The sequence below is a fragment of the Simochromis diagramma genome, unplaced genomic scaffold (genome assembly GCF_900408965.1).
Source record: "Simochromis diagramma unplaced genomic scaffold, fSimDia1.1 OVJJ01000816.1, whole genome shotgun sequence".
In the NCBI taxonomy this organism is placed as follows: domain Eukaryota; kingdom Metazoa; phylum Chordata; class Actinopteri; order Cichliformes; family Cichlidae; genus Simochromis; species Simochromis diagramma.
In genome coordinates, this window is record NW_024386908.1 from 7,365,852 (window position 1) to 7,385,449 (window position 19,598).

Here is a 19,598-nt window from a genome sequence, read left to right on the forward strand (position 1 = left end):
GCCGAGACATTTAGAGAAGCTGTAGCTTACACCATCGTTGCAGTTAACCTAAGTCTCTCTGCGTAAAAGTAACAAGTCTGTGTGTTGTGAATGTAAATGAGAGCACACGGAGTATGTGGAACAATTATACTGCTGCTTAAACAGACACTTTAAACCCATTTCTGCAGTTGCAGAATGTTGTATTTTCCTTTCCACGCAATATTTTATTTTTCCATTTCTGTTTAATGGATTTTCTTACAGTGGGGTCATCTGCAGTATAGATAAGCATCTGTTTCTAATTCTAATTAGAAGACTATCGATGCTAATGTGAATGCTGAAATCTTTGAATTTCAGAATAACGTGCTTTTGAAATGCTTCTCATTTGAGAGCCTACACATCCTAAATTTAAACCTTTTGAGATTTAGTTAGTGACAGATTGACAAAACTGACCAGGGAATTCTGATTTATTCATGCACATCGCTGGACTGGCTGCTAGATGATCTTGCATACAGGCAGGCTGCTTCCAAAATCTCCTCAGAGCACTTCTAGTGGACGTCCGGCTTGTTTCCCTGTGGTTTCTCTGTCATCTTCATAATTGAAAAAGAAACTGTTGATATTCAGTCTTGTTGAGCTGTCATTCACCTGTCTCTCCGGTAATGTAATGTTAATGGAAGGTTGCACTCTGGAGGACATGCCTTCCGTTCTGCCTGGTCCTGATGGTGCTTGATTATCACTCTGTGCTGTGGGGTTTGCTGTGTGTGTGGTGACACATACATATATAAGTGCTTTATGAATATTTACACGTATGATGTTCGTGTTTACCTCGTTTATTATCGTGGGTCACATACAGCTTACTTTGATCTTAAGTTGAAGTTTAACTACTCGTTTAATTTCTCAGAAACTTCAGCACAAGAAAGTAAAAGGAAAATCAGTTTTTCCACATGATAAAGAAATGCTGCTGTAGTAGAAGAAGAAATCTTTCACCATGACACTTTGGCCTTAAATTGTGAGAAAAAAAATAAGTAATATAAAAAACTGTTCTGTAATTTGTTTGAACTTCTTGTGCTTGTCATTTGGACCTGCTGTTAAAGCAAATATGTGTATGCACATATGCGCATATGTTAAACACAACTGTGTGTTATATATATATATATATATATATATATATATATATATATATATATATATATATATAATATATATATACACACACACACACACACACACGTACTCTTGGGAGATCTACATCCAAATTCAATACTAAAGCTCTTCATGATATTTAGGTTACACGATTTTCAGACTGCATTTCTAATGTCAGTATTCTGTGTTGTAAACACATTCAGTATGTTGGTCCTACTCTGCTGAAATGTCCATTTTATTGACTTCCATATGAATTTGAAACTTCACAGCTGAGAAAAAATATAAACGGCTCGCTTTCTTCACTGAATTGCTTCTACTCACACTTGTTGCCGTCCTCTATTTGGTCTAATGTGCTTTTATCTTTAAGTTGAAATTACATCCAGTGCTTCATACTTCTTACTTCTTACACCTGCTTTGATAATAACAAGGCTGCAATAATGATTCAACATTTGCTTCCAGTTTTATGGCTTTTTATATTGGTATAATTCTTTAGGATTTTCTGGCGCTACAGTTTCAGAGTTTCTCTCAGGAAGTTAGCGGAGGGTGTGAGGCATAGCATTGGTTGGTTTCAGATGTATATGACTCATTTTGACCCCCTGTGACCCACTCTGGCATTTCCCCTCACTGATTACTTGGATCTCCCCTCCTATCATGTTTTTGGTTTTTGTGTGTGGTTTTTTTTCACAGACATTGGATGATTGGCTCTAAATAGCTTCTACAAAGTGTTGTGATCAATTGATTAATCAGCTGCTGATATTAAGCAGATCAGGATTAGTACAGATTAGCACATTCCTATCAATGTCAGTTGTAGTTGGCAGTTTAAACACATTACTAAGTGATTGAACATATAGCTTTTGCTTAGTTCCTGACCTTTTTTCCCCTTGTACCCTAATGGGCAGGTAAAAGAAAAAAAATGTAGTACTTACATTTTTTTTTAAATTCTATGCTAGAGAATTAAACATACAGCACCCAGTCAGTCATAATTTTAGTACTGCAACATTGGACATTCATTGAGTAAGTGCTGATATTAAACAGAGACACTGTTTTCACTCTTGGCTGATTTAGATTTTGGACAAACCTGGATTTTCTTCCTAAGAACACATTTGACAGCATAAATCTATTTCAAACTTTTATTAAAAAAAAATATAAAATATGAAATGCTTTATATCTGCAATTATATGTGCCAGTGGCAGTGCAGTTATTATTCTGTGCGCAGCTTCTACGTGCATTTCAAACAGCGTTGACTGAGCTGGCCAGAGCCCATCATTTCCACATTTAATTGCTCTGGAGCTGAACAGGTAAACATCAATTTACAGCACATTGTTTTGAATGCTGTATATGTGATTCTGATCAGGCAGTCATCAGTCATGAGTCCAGTCGCTGGCTGATCCATCAGTGCATCGCTGAATGGTACAGCTCGATTAAAAACAAATTAAGCATCTTGCTACTGTGTAGTTGTGTACATAACATATTCTGTAGGACGGTGTTTGAGAAACAGCTTGAAGGGAGAGGGTTGAGGGGCAGATGTGTTTTGACAGAATTGCATTAAATTAAGGTCGGGGCAGAACATAACCTCAAAAGGTTCTGCTTATAGTGACATGGATGGAAGGAGAGAGGCTGAAGGATTGAAAGACTCGAAGACTAATAGAATTATCGTGTATATGTTAACTGAAAAAGAGAGGAAACATAGAAGGGAGGAAGGCAAAAATAATAGCTCAAACAAGGATGCTCGCAACGCACCATTGAGCCCTTGTTTTCCCCCCTGTTGCCACCGTATTTTTTCTCTCTTAGTTTCTTTCTGACAGCTTTAATCAACACAATAAGGCTTGCTGAGATTTCATTATGGAGCCTTGGCCGCAAGGGCCTTTATAGAGGAGTAGATGGATGGAGAGTTTGTAAAGAGAGGAGGGATATTGAGATCAGGATGGAGGGAGGGACAGGGGGGAGATGTAGGTAGGTGTGGAGCATACGATGAACAAAGTCAATAGTAGCACAAAGTGAGAAGAAGTGAAGCAGAGAGGGCGAGATGAGCGACTGAAAACGCAGGGGGTTGACAGTGAGAACGAAATGATGAATATAGCTAGAGAATGGGATTAAAGAAAGAAGGGAATCGATGGATGGACACTGACACCCCTGCAGAGGGTAAGGCTGAAATAATGGTGTTATGTGGCCACTTGATTGGACCTGAACAGCATGGGTGCCCACAGAGGAGCAGCTCAGTCTCACACTTCCTAGATTACAGGGTCAAAGGGCACTCAGCTGTGAGACAGATCACCTTAGATGGTTTTAATGGCAGCAAAGGGAAAACACACAAAACTCCCAAATATATTGCACTGAAACTTTCTTCTTCACAAATTGCACAGGTTTACATTTATGCAGCAGGCTAAACTCTTTTTCAAATAAACTTTTGGAACAGCCTGTAAATCCTTGATGTTTTTACTGGGCAGTGAAACAGTCCTGACTAGAAAATCAATAATGATGACTGCAGATCAAGGATACAACATAAGCACTCTCAAAATGAGTTAGCACAGTAACAAAAGTGGAGCTGCATACAGTCTGTATAAAGTGCACCAAATGACAAATTAATTCACTGCCTCGTGTTTAGAAGTATCACCAATGAAAGATGAAAATAAAGTGCTGATAAGAACATAGAAATTGTTGGGTTAAAAACACACAAAGGAAGTGGTAATACTGATTTTTACCGTTTTTATTCAAGATGTATTTGATCAAAACTGATATATTGGAAGGAAAACAGCCCATTTCCAGCCCCCAGTTCTCAGCGCAGACTATACATTTTTTTTTTTATCAGTTTATTGGTAATTTGCCCTGGTTTGAACTGCTATTGGTCTGCCGTATATGGAAAAGAAGGTTTTTTACAGGATTTTATGCACTTCTCTTCTCTCAGAAAACTAAGTACACTAAGTAGCACTTGATTAACTGATCATCAGGAAGTGTGAGCACCTCTATAAAAGCAGACGTTTTGGCAGCTTGCTGATCTGGAGCATTCAAATGTGTGTTAACACAATGGCAGTCCTCCCAGTAGTGGACATTCCAGCAAATCCAACCCAAAGTCAGACCTTGAAGTGCTCAATGGAACTGCAATAAACCCAAAGGTTACATCTCAGCCTTTAATATTTAAGATCATGACAGCATAATTTCTAAAAACAGACTGAACATGTATGCTTGGAAGTGTTTTTAGGAGAAAGCTTCTCTTCTCTATAAAGAAAAGGAAACCGCAGCGTAGGTTTGCAAAGTTGCATCTGAGGAAACCACAAGTCTTTTGGACAGACGGGACCAAGGCAGAGATGTTTGGCCATGATGCAAACATTTTGGCACAAACTAAACACAGCATATAAGCACAAACATATCATGTATCAGATAAAGTCTCACTTCTGAAGATACCCTATTTAGCTTTTGGTGATGTGCGGTGACTGGGCAGGGTGTACAAGACATACATGCCCCATACTGTTCTTTGAAAATCATTTTCTATAACCTCACCTTTATTCATTTGGACATCACACACACTTTGCACTTTGTAACTGGCAGTTTAGAGACCATTTAACGTTCGATCAAGCTGAATCTGAAATTGGACATTTGCTTTCTACCAAACAGCTCTGCCAGGGGGCTCAGGTGCATGTGTGAAAACATCTATATATGTGGTGAGAGCATTAGATAGAACAATCCTAGAGATTTCTAGCAACCCAGGAGGAAACCCAGATTGATCTCCCGTTCCTCCGTCAAACAAGAAGTCTAATAGTATGTGTGTGTTGTTGGTGTCGAGGTGTGCATGTGTTTGAAATCTGCAGGTACAGCATTGTTTTTAGAGATTTTTCTCTTGTCTCCAAGGGAACTACCAACTGGTAGAACCTTTTTAAAAATGTTGGCTCAATATCCTCAAATAACAGGAGTGAGCTTTACAACTGCATAATTGAAATGAAGTTGTTCATTTCCATTACACCATTTTTCAAATTATGAAAAGAGGTCCCGATTCCATCTCTAGAGAATGCCTGTAATTTCTCTTCTCTTCTCTTCTCTTCTCTTCTCTTCTCTTCTCTTTAGTGATCCATCAGTAATCTCTAGTCAGGGTTCAATCAACCTGTTAAATTCTCTCCTAACTGAACTGTGAAGCCATCGCTGACCCCTTTTTTCTCCTGCTAACACGCTTGACCGGCAGGAGTTCAAACTGTGTGTGTCTTTTTGTGTAAATTCCTGTTTATCCACTGGTGCAGAGGATATTTTTCTGTGTGTTTTTGTGTGATTATTCACCCAAAGTATATTTCTGTCCTCTATCCTTTTTGTCTCTGAAACACTCACCTTATTAAGTGCTGAGTAAATGCCAATGGACTCTGCCTCCCTAACCTTTTTCAACAGGCCTTGCTGTCCTTCACAATTCGACACAACCACGCGTTCAAACAGACACATCAAGCGGCATTTCATCGAGCAGGCAAACCAAGTGCAGCGAAAGATGGGTGAATGTATTCTGTGCCCATATTCGTGTGCATATGTGTATTTATTATCTATAAAAGGCGTTTTCCATTAAAAGAAATAAAGTTTCACATGTTTAGCCACGGTTAGCTTATTGCGCTACAACCGCTGTCTGATTATGAGATCAATGAACAACTTGTGGTGGCTCTGATTGCTGGTCCTGGTGATAGAAAGGCCATGATAAGATGGATAAACCAGAGTGTTTCAATTTCTCTCACTCTCTCTCACCCTTGCTGTTGTGTTTTGTAGTGGGAATTATAATTGACATGGAGTAAAGACAAGCCACATGACACTCATATTGCCTGCTGGGAGCACTGAGGCAGGCCAGACTAGACAGGATGTGCACAACAAAGCCTGCCGCTGAGAGTAAAGAGTTGAAAGATAAAGTCGGGGCATAGATGGATAGAAAACACATGATCACACAGACACAGGCTAGCTGGCAACATTGGCGAGGTGGAGGCATGATGCGTGTGGTGGGAGGCTTCAGCGAGGTTATGGATGCACAGCATGGAAAGGCGGAAAGAGTAGATAGAAGGGAGGCGAACGCCATGCTGCTGATCTCTCCCCCCAGGGTAGAGAGGAAGTGGAAGGCAATGGGATGGAAGTGAATAAAGGAGAAGGGAGAAACGGAAAAGAATAATAATGAGATGAGATGGCAGAGAGAATGTCAAAGGGGCAGTGTGGATGTGGGGATGTCATGTGAACAAATATCTCAGTAGCAAGGTGATGGTCATTGTCTTTCAGTGCTATTGTTGACATCTGTTTTTTTTCCACAGAAAAGAATTTTGTGGTACATCTGTGAGTGGTTTTCGTGTTCAGAAAAATACATTTCATTCCTCTTTGCTCCGTGTACTTGTGAAATGGTCTGAGCAGGTACGCAGCATAACCTCAAATCACCATAATCCCGAACAGCAGAAATTGCTCTGCTGCATTTTCACCACTATCACACCCCTGCTGAACGGTTATGCCTACTAAAGGTAATTCAAGTTCAGAGGGAGGGAAAAAAGGGAAAAATCGCCAAAATATCAAATGCTTGCAGCTGGGATTAAGACCCCTGTGTGTCTGTCAAAAAAATGTCATTTTACCTGTGCAAAGCCTCTCTGTGCTCTGTCATGAAAATGGAGCCCTTTGACTCATGTACGTCTGCGTAGCACTGCTTTATTTATTTATTTATTTTTCACCTTGTCACTTTAGCTTTTGGCAGTAAACACCGTGTCCTAGGCCAGCAGCGAATGCATCAATACCCGAAGAATAGTTCATGTAGAAGTCATATTGATCTGGTGAAATCTATGCATGGGCCAAAGCAATAGTGCATTCACAGCACCAGGCCAGAGCATGAGCCACTCTTTCTATTACCTATGAACACAACAGAAATGCCCTGAAAGAGATTCATAGAATGCTGAGGTGGCTGATGTCTTGAAGATAGGATTAATATTATATTAAAAGGTGATTACATTTAATGTAATGTAAAAGTTAATCCAAAGTTAATGTACTTCTCAAAGAGGTTCAGCCTTCACATAATTACATTTGGAGACACATTGATTTAGCCACCTTAAAGCAAATTATAATCCATCAAGAATATGTCTAAAAACACCCTGCCTAACCTGCGTGACCGAGGTTTTTTTCTTTATTTTTTTAAAATAACATTTACAGCCAAAGTTGTAGTTATTTTAACTTCAGCTATGTAACTTTATTTCATACATTTCTCATATACCTGCGTCCCACACATCTAACTGCCAAGCAGAGTAGCACACATTAGTCTTCTTTGTCAGTGTCGGGCATTTGTTGCACTGAGCGCACACACTCGAGCACAGACAGACACGGGCACGTGCACAGCCGACCATGTATTCACAGACTGCCAGATTTTTTATTTCTTTTCATCCTCATTCATGCATCATGTTTCTCTATGTGGATGCTATCTACAGTAATAAGCCATCGTGGTCATTGCTATTCAGATGCCATAATGCTGTCTATATATTCTGCTCCCTGGCAGATTCTAGCAGGAGCAAATCATTGGCTGAAGTTTCTGTGGGCTGCCTGATTAGTTGTGTGTTGTGTTGCGCTGACGTATCAATGAAGTTGCTATTGAATATTTAATGCATGTGTGATTGTATATTTCGTCTAACACAATAATTGTCACTTCCCGATGACTCCATTAAAATGCTAACATGGCTGTCTGTTTGTGCGCTGCAGGGTGACTCATTCTTTCGATTTGGCAGAGTGATAAACTCCGGCACTAAAGACACGAGCCATGATTTTTTTTTGCATTCTTATGTTATATAGCTTTATTTGTATTTATAAAGCACTTTTCAAAACCAAGTTACAGTACTAATAATAAAAGCAACAAATGTCAGTAAAGTTGAAGGTTACAATTAAAAATGGATAAAAAAAACAATTTTAAAAACAATTTAAAATTCTCAAGAGTATATACAGGAAGGAAAGACCGTGCATATACACTCTTGGGGCTTAATACTGAAAATGGTTGGATAAAGGCATTAGCAGTTATTGAAATCAAAGGGAATTTCAGAGTCATGGGGCGGGGAACACAAAGGTTCAGTCAGCTTCAATGACTAAACGAGCCTTTGGAACCACTAACCATGCTAGAAGATCTCAGGCTCATATGGAATCAGCATCTCACAGATAAAGGCAGGGAATGAACTGTGTAGGGCTTAAAATCAATTCTAAAACCGTCAGATAGCCACTGAAGGGTTGCAAGGACTGATACATTGTGGTCGCTCCTTTTGTTATGTGTTAAAAGTCTGCCAGCGGGATTCTGAATTAACTGCACTCTGCGCATGTTATGATAGGAGATGCCCGAGTAAAGTGCATGGCTGTAAACAAGTCTAGAAGAAATAAAAGCATGGATGATTGCATCCTTGAAGATTAATGGACGTTGGAAGTGGTAGAGTCACATACTAATCATTAAAAAAGTCCACTATGTACGACTGCATGTTTCAAAACTGGTTACATAAATGACTGCAAAGTATCAAAAGAACGTAAGGAATAGAAAGTAGTTGTCAAAGACATCTATGTATTGTGTTGTAGAGCCATCTACTGAAACAGTGTAGTCTAACATGAGGAGTATAAGCGCCAAGATTTTTTTTTCACAATTGCTAACAGACTTCGTGAAACCTTCACATCTTTTCTTTAAAAAAGAAACCAAAAATAAATAAATAAATAAAGCACACGTCAGAAAACTCAACAGAATTGTTTTCTCTGATTAAAACCACAGAATAGTTTCAAAGAATAGTTTCAGATCATTCACAACATCAGACAAAAAAAAAAGGTTCTGAAAAAGATAACTTGGGTGTTTTCTTTATTTGTCTGTTTTTGGAAGTCTGCAAAAATCATGACAAATATGAAGTAAAAAGGCAAACAACTAAACAAAGTGATCTCTTTTTTTTATATGCACGAAGAGGGCAAAGTCAACCGGACTCAAATTCCTTGTTTGTGTGCACAAACTTGCCCAAATAAAGATGATTCTGATTAAACCAAACATCGATATGGTAAAGACTGAAGATTATGATGATCTGCTACAGTTTTTCCAGGTTGTAAACACACACACTCACACAAAGTGGATCTACAAACAACATGACTCCAAACTAATAAACTCTAAGCTCTGTTGGTCTCCTTTGGTTCAAATGTCATTCTCAAACACAGCTTTGTAAATCTCTGAAAACAGATTGTATCATTTAGCACACTTTGTTGACCTATGGGAACACTGGCCTTCAAAACGGAAAACACTGATTACCAGTTAGTCTCACTCATGTTGAACCGGTTCAGCGTCGATTAGAAAAAAATTCAATCATGTGTCAGAGTCTAAAAGAGGCATTTAGGGACTTATACAGGTGTTAGGCAAGAAGATGGAGCAGCATGAACACAGAGGACTAGTCAGGGTAAAGGGAGGCCTAGGAGACAGCGAGGACAATTTACAGTTTGTTTTTCTGTTTTTTGTCACCTCTGCTGAACACTTTGTATTATAGTAAATATTTCTTTGGATACGTTTTGTATCTGTGCACTAATTTTCTGTATAATACAAGGATGGTACTGGTTGTTGTACTTGTTAGAAAGGTGAGATTACAGAATTTTGCTACGTACTGTGTGAAATACTAAACAATAATTTGCCCTAAAACGTTAACAATGCATAAACTGCTCTTGAGGTTATCTTATCTTACCCTGGCACTGAGAAAAATCAACAATCCACAACGCAAATGTAGTTTTTTGGTCTAGAATATGGTTAATTGATATATTTTAATTCTTCATTCTTAATGTAAAAGCAGAATTTCTCCCTGCCGTGACCATTTTCACTATATTTTGCTGAGTGTTTTTGTGTAATCCCTTTTTCTTGCATTCTTCTACAAGTATAGCGTTTTGTTAGAAACAGCCTTGCTTATGTGTGTGTCTGTGTGTGTGTTTACATGAAAGATCCTTCATCCTCAGATAAAACATGAGCTAGAGGGACAGCAGGACATCCCGGGCTGGGGAGTATCAGACATCAGCAGGCATCTGATGCAGTATCAGTGTGTGTTCAGTAAAAAAAAAAAAAAGACAGCAAAGAAGCAAACACATGTATTCTCAGACACACACATACACAAACAGTCACATGCATGCACACAGCCCTACTCCGGGGGCACTGCTGTAATTGGATGTCTGATTACTGTCAGATAGCGTGTGTGCATGTGTGTGTGTCTGTGTGTCTGTAGGGGTGGGGGCACATTTCTATGTCAAAGAGAGGGCTGTTGCAACAGTAGAGTTAAAGCAAGAGAGATCAACCCTCAGAAGTCATACAGAGAGTATCAGACAGAAGTGGGCATGTTCTCTCTTTGTGATTTCTGAGCTTAACGTTGACCTTGTGATTTTTATCTGTTGTCTGGCATCCAATCATCCCTTGCTTATCTCCCTCCCCCTTGCTTTATATGCTACATCGTTTCATCTTTCCGTCCTTTTCCATTTCCTCCTTCCCTAGTTCCAGAATCCTCCTCTTCTACTTATCTTCTCATTTCTCCACCCGTCCTGCCTATCATCCTGCAATCCCTTATCCCGTCTCTTCGTTTGAGGTCTTCGCCATCTATCCCCTCTTGTCTGGCCCACTGCCGATCCTGTCCTCCCACCACCCAGCAGAAGCCATTGGGATTAGTCTGATTGATTAGAAGTATTGGTGATGTGCGACTGGCGATGGAAGGTCAGATGACTCAGTGGAGACATCGAGACTGACTTGTCTCCTGCCTCACAAAAGTAGTCTCCCGTTGCAGTTGTCAGATCTCACAGAAACTTGTTCAAAGCTAGTGGACTTTCTATATACTTGCTGATATTGAAGAATAAAGTACGAAAAGTGCTTATTAGTCAGCACTTTCGAGCACTGTTTGGGTTTTGGCTTGTACAGATTTAGAAATGGAAAACCTTTTTCTGTTTCCTTTTCTTATGGGTTTTAGATGTGGGTTGACGCGTGTTATACCAAATTCTGTGGAAAAGCAAAAAGAATGTAAATGCTCAGATATATATTTGCACAAGATGATTCAGATACAGCTGTAACTTGGGGTCTCGTGTGAATTATCACTACAATGCTACTTCCAGTATTTTCTCAAGGTTCCATTCACAGCCACTAATTAGGGGGAAAAATGAATACGCAACATGTATAGCTTGTGCTTTCCTACTAATTTTGTCAGTCTTTCTTAACCACTAATTTCTTATATTTTCCAAAGTTCTTTATGTTTTCTTATCATATTGCTTTTTAATGGAAATGCTTACAGCATTTAAAGAGGCTGCACACTCGTCTGATGCGTGCATGGCGCTCTGTGCATTAGGCTTCCACCTTTCTTCACATTAGACCTGAGCAAATGCTGACTTCAGCCGGACTTCATGACTCCTGTGGTGATGACAAACCTGCCAACGCACACAGTTCATTTCAATACAGTTCAGTTCAATGCAATTTTATTTATATAGCACCAAATCACAACAACAGTCATCTCAAAGTGGTTTATATTGTTAGGTAAAGACCCCACAATAATGCAGACAATCCCCTGTGAGTAAGCACATGGCGACAGTGCGAAGGAAAAACTCCTTTTTAAGGGAACGAAACTTCTGGAAGAACCAGAATCAGGCAGGAGTAGCCACATGCCACGACTGGTTGTGGGTGAGGGGAGGGAGACAGGACAAAAGACACACATTAAATGCAAAATTGCGTATAAACACATAGAGTGAAAAGAAGTAAGAGAAGAAGAAATGCTCAGTGCAACCCCAAATTTTATATACATACTTTTAAAGTGCTTTAAATGTGCTATTATGTTGCTTTTTCATGGGAATACTTGCAGCAGTTAGATGGGTTCCATTTTTGCCTGTGATGCACATTCGTCTGATGCATGCACAGTGCTGCGTGCATTAGGTGTCCACCTGTCTCCACATTAGACCTGAGCAAATGCTGACTTCAGCTAGACTGTCTGACTCCTGTGGTGATGACAATTCTGCCAACACACACACACACACACACACACCCACACACTCATTTTCATATCCTAGTGAGGAGGTCCCCACGAGTTCAAACTCGTCCCCATAAGTCACCGTTGGTCCCCACAAGTATGGTGGCATGCCAATTTTCTGTCCCCGAAAAGATGTCTAAACATGTACACACACAGAAACACACGCGCATACACACACACACACACACACACACACACACACACGTCAGGTGTTGCTACACAGTGCACTCAAGACATTTTCTGTGTGACGGTAGTGAAACTTAGATGTTAAAAGGCCAAGATTTACTTTACAAGGCACAGTCTGACCTCTATGTATGAAATAAGTATAGGTGACAAGTTCAAGTCCTTTTCATTTAATCTGCAGTCAGTGCCTCTGTCCTTCACATTTGCCTCACAGATGAAAAGTAAAAGGACTTGCATGGGTTTGTGACAGGACAGCATAAAGATTGATGCATTAATATGCTTGGCTTTTTGCACCACGTAGAAACCGTTACTTTACCCTGCAACACATTGTAAATTAGTTTTTTTTTGTTTTTTTTTGTTTTTTTAGTTTTAGCACATATGACACTTTCAGTTTAATTATACGTACATATTTTAATGTTTATTAATGTACAGGATTTTCCAAGTTTTAGATAATTAGAACTGTAATTTACTGTAGTATCACCCAGTAGCCTCTCTTTAGTTGCCCACAGAAGGAGAGACAGTTAATTCCCATCTGCTCAAAACTATGTTTTGATGTGTTTAAAAGTTTATTCTAATTTATTTTCATATCAATTACATTAGTGTTGCACAGAAAGTTTCAAGTGATTGTACTAGTAATTTTCAACCCTTTCTACTGGGATGTTTGAATGTTAGGGTCAGAAGTTGATGTAAACAACATTAAAGCCTGGGTCCATCCTGCCTTGTATCAGTGGTTCAGAATGGTGGTGATAGTGTAATGGCGTCTTGGGACACTTTGGGCCCCTTAGTACCAACTGAGCATCATTTAAATGCCTCAGACTACCTGAGTATTGTTGCTGACCATGTCTGTCCCTTTATGACCACAGTGTACCCATCTTCTAATGGCTTCTTCAAGCAAGAAAACGCACCATGTCACAAAACTCAAATCATCTCAAACTGGTTTCTACAAGTGGAGAATGATTCCACTGTACTTAAATGGACTCCGCGGTCACCAGAACTCAGTCAAACAGAGCACTTTTGAGAAATGATGGAACAGAAGATTTGGCTCGTGGATGTCCAGCCGGGTAACCTGTAACAACTGTGTGATGCAATCACGTCAATATGAACCAAAATCTCTGGGGAACTTTCCAGCACCTTGTTAAATCTATGCTATGAAAAAATAGTCAAAATCTATAGTTAAATAGACATAATAATTATGTATGTAATAATTAATCTAAACATTATTAAAAACAAAAACAAAAAATGAACGCTCTGGTTTGTTTTTAGCCAATTCTTGCTGTTCACATGCTGCCTATAGATGCTAAATAGAAAGATGTTTTTGTTTTCTGCAATGCATTTTCCATTCTTCACTTGCGTACAAGAACCACAGTAACGCACACTAAAGAAAAGACAGATTTTTCCAGTGCCTAGGATTATAATAATACAATATAGATGCAGACTGAAAGATAACTCCTGCAACTATATTATTAAATTCTGCTATAATATACTGAGACTAGATTGTAAATGAGGTTTTTAGATAGATACCACAAACTATTGTATTTTGTCTGAGCATCACCCGAAGCAGTTTATGCTGTGCCATCTAGCAAATATTCAATATCCACCCACTGATGCAAACTAGTGCCTTCATTTATACAGTGGGAACTCTAACATAATGAGCAATGTTCCAAATGTTGGTGTGGGGTTGTAATTTTCCCTCAGTGTGTATTCACGCTACGGTAATCAAAAGTTGACCAAAACAACATTCTTTTTCTGAAAACTGAAGAAACTCTGCCCGTTTTTTTAGCGCTCCCTGCACCAACCGGTGTTCCATTATCATCAAATTATAAGCTACCAAACTTGAACCCGTTCCAAGTTTAGAAAAACATTTCCACCTGAGGGTGGTTTCAGGTCTGAGCAGCATCTTTTTTGGGTTCGGGTTTGGGCTGCTTTGAATTTTCAAGCCCGTCTGAGGCTCTGTGACCTGTATCCTTTAAGGCTTATTTTAATGGGAGGATGCACATTTCTTTGGACAGCGGTTTGTGGGCTGTCAATGATTCATTAGGAAGCCTGCATAGGACATTTACCTCAGAGGCTGAAAAAAAGACACACATTGTGTGGGACAAAAAAATTTGCGCACCACATGAAAAACAGCACAAAAAAAAAAACCATATAAAAAATTGGTAAGATCCCATGTTAGTAAGTACAGAACTTACACAAGCATTGTTTAAAAAGCCAAGTGCACATGCACCACCACACATACACAAAAGAAAAAAATCATTGTCTTCAAAGGGCCTATATCACAGTACCCCCACTCATGAACAGAAGCAGAGGGCAACTTCTAATTTTAAAGTGTGTGCTAATGAGGTTTGGAGAGAAAGAAAGAGTGTGTGCATGTGTCTAAGTATTCTCCATAGTAACAATCCATTGGCAAGTGTTTATGTAGTGGGAGTCCGGAGACAGGGTTTATCAAGGAAATACCAAGCTGGAGAAAGAAATTAATTTCTTCCTTTGTGGATTTGTAGACCACACAGAGCCTCGCATTTGATCCAACCATGTTTAATCCTGTGCTAATAGTAACAGCTGATAGGGCATGTGTGTCTCTCAAAATTATCAGGACACACTTGCAGGCTGCTTGGAGGATAACGCGACTGTATTGTAATGGAATAATTATTACAGAAAGAGAGTCGGATTTTATTGCCTTTGTTTCACTTTATTACCCCAGTCATGTTTAACCCAGAAATATGCACACATACACACACACCAGTCACTAGCCATGAAGAAATTTCATTCATTGGCCTTAACACTTTGCATATGACTGGGTAGCAGTAGTGATTTATAGTCAGCAGCCTGTGTTGTTTATGTGTTTTTTACTATATTTTTCAAGTAAATGCATCAGTTTCTTTTGTCGTGAAGACTTAAGATTGGGTGGGCTTTAATGGGACTTTCTGGTTTTTAAGCGGGCTGCAGTACTCTTGACTTTTGGGAATGGCTGTAATAGAGTTTTGAACCACGTAGTCTCTTAATTTTTTAATTCAGGTGTTTTTAGTTCTACTGCCACAAGTGATTAAAATCAGGTCATGTAGTCTGACTTTACAAACATCTGTGAAAGAATGGGGTGTTCTAAAGAGGTCACTGATTTCAAGTCTGGTACTGTAATAGGAGGCCACCTCCTTCTAGATGCTCCACAATCAACAAGTGGTATTATTGCCAAGTAGAAGCATTTGCAAACCAAATCAGGACTGATGTGCATAGTGTGATAAAGTCACCAACCTGCATTGCTGCAGAGCTCCAAACATCCTCTGGCATTAACATCAGCAATGAAACTGTGAGCCAGGAGCTTCATGGCATGGGTTTCCATGGCTGAGCAGCCCATACAGGTGTAAGATCTAAGTGACCTTGTACTTTTTATTCATGTAGTACAGCAATATTATAAAATGCACGGGTTTATCAGTGAATGTGTGCAAACCTTTAAAGAGTCAACAACACAGTTTGTGCAGAAGCAGAAATGACTGCTGTGAAATTCATGTAAGGTAGGTTTGAGGGATTAATAAAAACAACATATGAAAAAAGAAGAAAAAATTTGCTTGTTGCATTTTATGCACTGTCTGATGTGTAAGGAGTTTAGGTAATTATTTCAGGATGCAGTGCCCCAAGTTTAGCTAGTTCATTCCTGAAATTGTCTAAATACTTTGGAGGTATTATGAAAAGTTTGATGAGCTACAGGTGAGAAGAAATTGACAAAAGCAAGACGCACACAGTGAGAAGGATGAGTAATTTCTCTCTTTTTCTTCTTCCCCATTCAAGTCTCTGTTGGATAATAGATGAAATGGTGCAGAGAGAAGAGGGTGTGGGAGGGAAGCAGATTGTTAATTAAACGCTGAGACAGCGGCGTTTCCCTTCCTGCAACTGAAAAAATTCAACCTCTAAACAGAATGGAGTTAATTACCGACTGCCAGGGTTTCGTTTGGAGAGACGCTGGACACACTTAACATTGAATTTATCATCACAGCTTGCGCTCTGCCTCTCACTGTAACAGCTGCAGAGGGGACAAGCGGATACAAATGCATAGTAACGTGTAACACGCACACAAAAATGCACATTAAACTGCATGTATTTCCACAGATAGCTGAGTGCATTGATTCATTCCTCGTGGCCACAGGTTGATTCCTATTCACACATACAAAAAACAGGTATTCACGGGGCACAATGCTACACCTCGCATCTGCGCCCAGAGATGTGAAAAACATGAGCGCGCACTCACACGTTCAAGGAATTAGGATTCAGTCACATTCAATTCCACAGCGAAGGCTCAATAATCAGGTTATTAGTGATAAACGGAGAGCTCGGTGTGTTGGTGCTCAGTGGATAAAGAGCTCATAATTCAATTAGCCCATTGTAGATGAACGTGCTGCAACTGGCAAATTATGTAACAAAAACTGACTATTACAGTGACACAATACAGCTGTTATCTGAAGTGAATGAAGAGATTTTCTTACGGTTTCCACATTAGCATGCGCAGCGTGTGATCATATGTCTCCAAACAATTAATTATACAGTTTACACACAATCAGCCAAATTACGAGCCTTTGACTGTAAGACGAGAACAGCTGAAAGTTAAAATTGACTGAACAGCTTTTCACACTTTGATTTCTCTAAATATAGCACTAATTCAGACTTAATCCAATAATGATGAACATTATTGACATAACAAATGCCAGTAAATAATGTGTTTACTGCTTTGTTTATCCAGAGGATAATGAGTGTCTAATGCTCTCAGGCACAGTTTCCCTCCTTGGGAAACAGCAGCACGCTGCTGACTTGATTTGCTTTGGAGACTACTTGAGGTGCTGATTTTAAAGATTACAGAATACACTAAAAATATTTTTGCATATTAGAAGTTTTTTGACAAAGAGCAGAAATATAGGCTACATATATTCAGGATATTTTTTGCAAATTTTTTTCTTGACTTTTTCTTTTTATGCATGTCTGCGTTTGGAACGTGAAGCCAGTCCTCTGTTTCCCGTGCCCTGCTGTGCAAGGATTTGGATATTGAACCTTGTTTCCTGTTAAGCTTTCAACTTGACATTCTGGGAGTGATTAAAAAAGAAGCTGTTGATGCGTCTCCTGACCTGCCTCGCAGCTTTGCTTTTAGCTGAGAAGCAAAAGGTGTGCGCTAATATCTGACGTTCACTTTTAACATGCTGTCAGTTTTTTTTTTTTCCATTTCTGCACCATCAAATATGTGAAGTGTTTGGCTGCGATAGTGACAGCCAAGTGTGCGCGCACTTAAGTTCACAGACAATATTTGATATTTTCTTTATCTGGGAAACTCGTTCTCCACAGGGACAGTTATTAATGATGGTTGTGAGGCTGTGAAACAAACAGCGATTTAATCACTTTTATGCTGCTCCAAGGACAATGGCGGGAGAATGCAATCGTCAGCGCTTGTGTATTTCAGTGTATGCGTGTACATATGCCACGCTGAATTTATTTATGATTTGCTGTTTTTGTATATGTATGCAAAAGTGCATGTCTACTTGGTCATTATCCTTGAGAACGTATTTTGAACATTTAAATATTTGCTTCTTGTGTGTGTCTGTGTGAGAATGAGTGTAAATGTGCGAGTGTGTAGGGGAGTGGGGTAGAGGTACTTGTGCAGATTTTGTCACTTTAGTGATTATCCTTGAGAGGCTTTTAATTTGAGGCTAATGAGTATTTGTTTTAGCGCTCATGCACTCCGATGTGCGCATTTATGTGGATGTGTGTGCGTCTCTGTGTGTGTGTGTGTGTGTGCGTGTGTGTGATTAAGGGCTGTGACATAGTGAAAGCGACAGACTGTACAGATGTTCAATAAATGGTCTGGAACAGGCAGGGAGGAAAGGGGACATCATTCATACTTTCTCACTTCTATATACAGACACACACACACTCACTCTCTCTCTCTCACACACGCACACACAGACATTCCCAGAGACGTGAATGAAATGAATGTGTAGACTCACACACAAAAGACATGGATACACAATGTCCATCATAAATTCTGTACAGATATAACAAAGGCAATGTACAACAATAACATAATCCTACACACTCACACACACAAACTGCTAAAAAGAATTTACACAATAGCTAATGATTGAATGCAGCCAGAGTGAATTAACAGCTTAAAAAAACCACCTCCTGAGGTGGCTGAAAACAGTATGCAACAGTGTGTCCGTGTGTGTGAGAGGGCTGAGGGATCAAGGCGGAACCAGGTAGACAGAAATCTTCATTATCTCATATTGTGAGTGAAATAACTAATATTGCCACACTCGACAATAGTAAATTAAGGAGGTGAAGTGGGTACAGACGATATTTCTTGCCTCTTACTCTGTGCAGTGGCGTGATTTTAAATCATTCATGTCCCATTCATCTTTTCCTTTGTTTCTTACAGTTTTCTCTCCTGTGATCAACACCACCTACCTCCACCATCATCTCAATTCATTTTAGCAAATTCTTTTTTTAATGCTTGTTCTCCTTTCCTGCTTTTCCCCCCCTCCTCAGCTTCCCACTCTGTTTATTTTCACTTCTTCCTTTTAGTCTTTTTCGGTATCAATTTTAACATCCCTTTTCTTCTTCAGCGTTCCTCTCTTAGAATTTCCCAGTCCCCCAGATTCCTCCTACCCTTTCTCTACTTTCTTCCTACCTAGTCTGCTCTTACCTGTCAGTTTTTGTTTAATCTTTTCAAATGTTTTTTGTCTTGAATCTTTTGGAGGACAAATTGTATTGACCAGCCAGTACTATTTTACGTTCGGTCATGTCTCTTCCCGGACTTTAGTGAATATCTTGCTTTCTTTCTCTGCTGCCATGTTAACCAACCACTTATTCTTACCTTTATCTCAAAGCTGTGAGGATGTTCGAAGTGTTAAAGCCTTCGTCAGAGGCCTCGACACAGAGTGCTTTGAATAGTTTCAGAAATGTGTACAAGCCGACCCGAGAGTGAAATTAGTGTTGAAAACAGAATGGAAAATGCAAATCAGTGAATCTAAAATAGATGATGCAATCTGTCCCTCCTTTTGCTTTTCCCCCCTCTTCTGTCTCAGGTGGTGTGTGTATTGCCCAGTCCTTGAAGATCCCCAGGGAGCCCAGGCCAGGGGAGTTTGACAAGATCATCAGACGCCTGCTGGAGACCTCCAATGCCAGGGCCATCATCATGTTCGCTAATGAGGATGACATACGGTACGTGTTGTGCACTTTAAAAACGAACCCTGCTGGTCAACTTTCCCGCTGCTATCAGGTGTACTTTTTTGTTTAATAAGATTTTCTGTGACATTTTCAACATATTTTATAATAGAAACCTTTTGACACCTACATGCTCGC

General features: G+C 39.5%; 1 protein-coding gene across 5 annotated transcripts in view; it reads left to right on the top strand.

Annotated features, from left to right (window-relative positions):
- Positions 1-19,598, top strand: part of grm8a (glutamate receptor, metabotropic 8a) — a 289,622-nt gene that overhangs the window by 175,202 nt on the left and 94,822 nt on the right. For all 5 annotated transcript variants that reach the window (XM_040035199.1, XM_040035201.1, XM_040035200.1 and 2 more), the window contains one exon: positions 19,322-19,457. In XM_040035199.1, the coding sequence (XP_039891133.1) occupies positions 19,322-19,457 (136 nt within the window). The remainder of the gene's footprint in view (positions 1-19,321; positions 19,458-19,598) is intronic.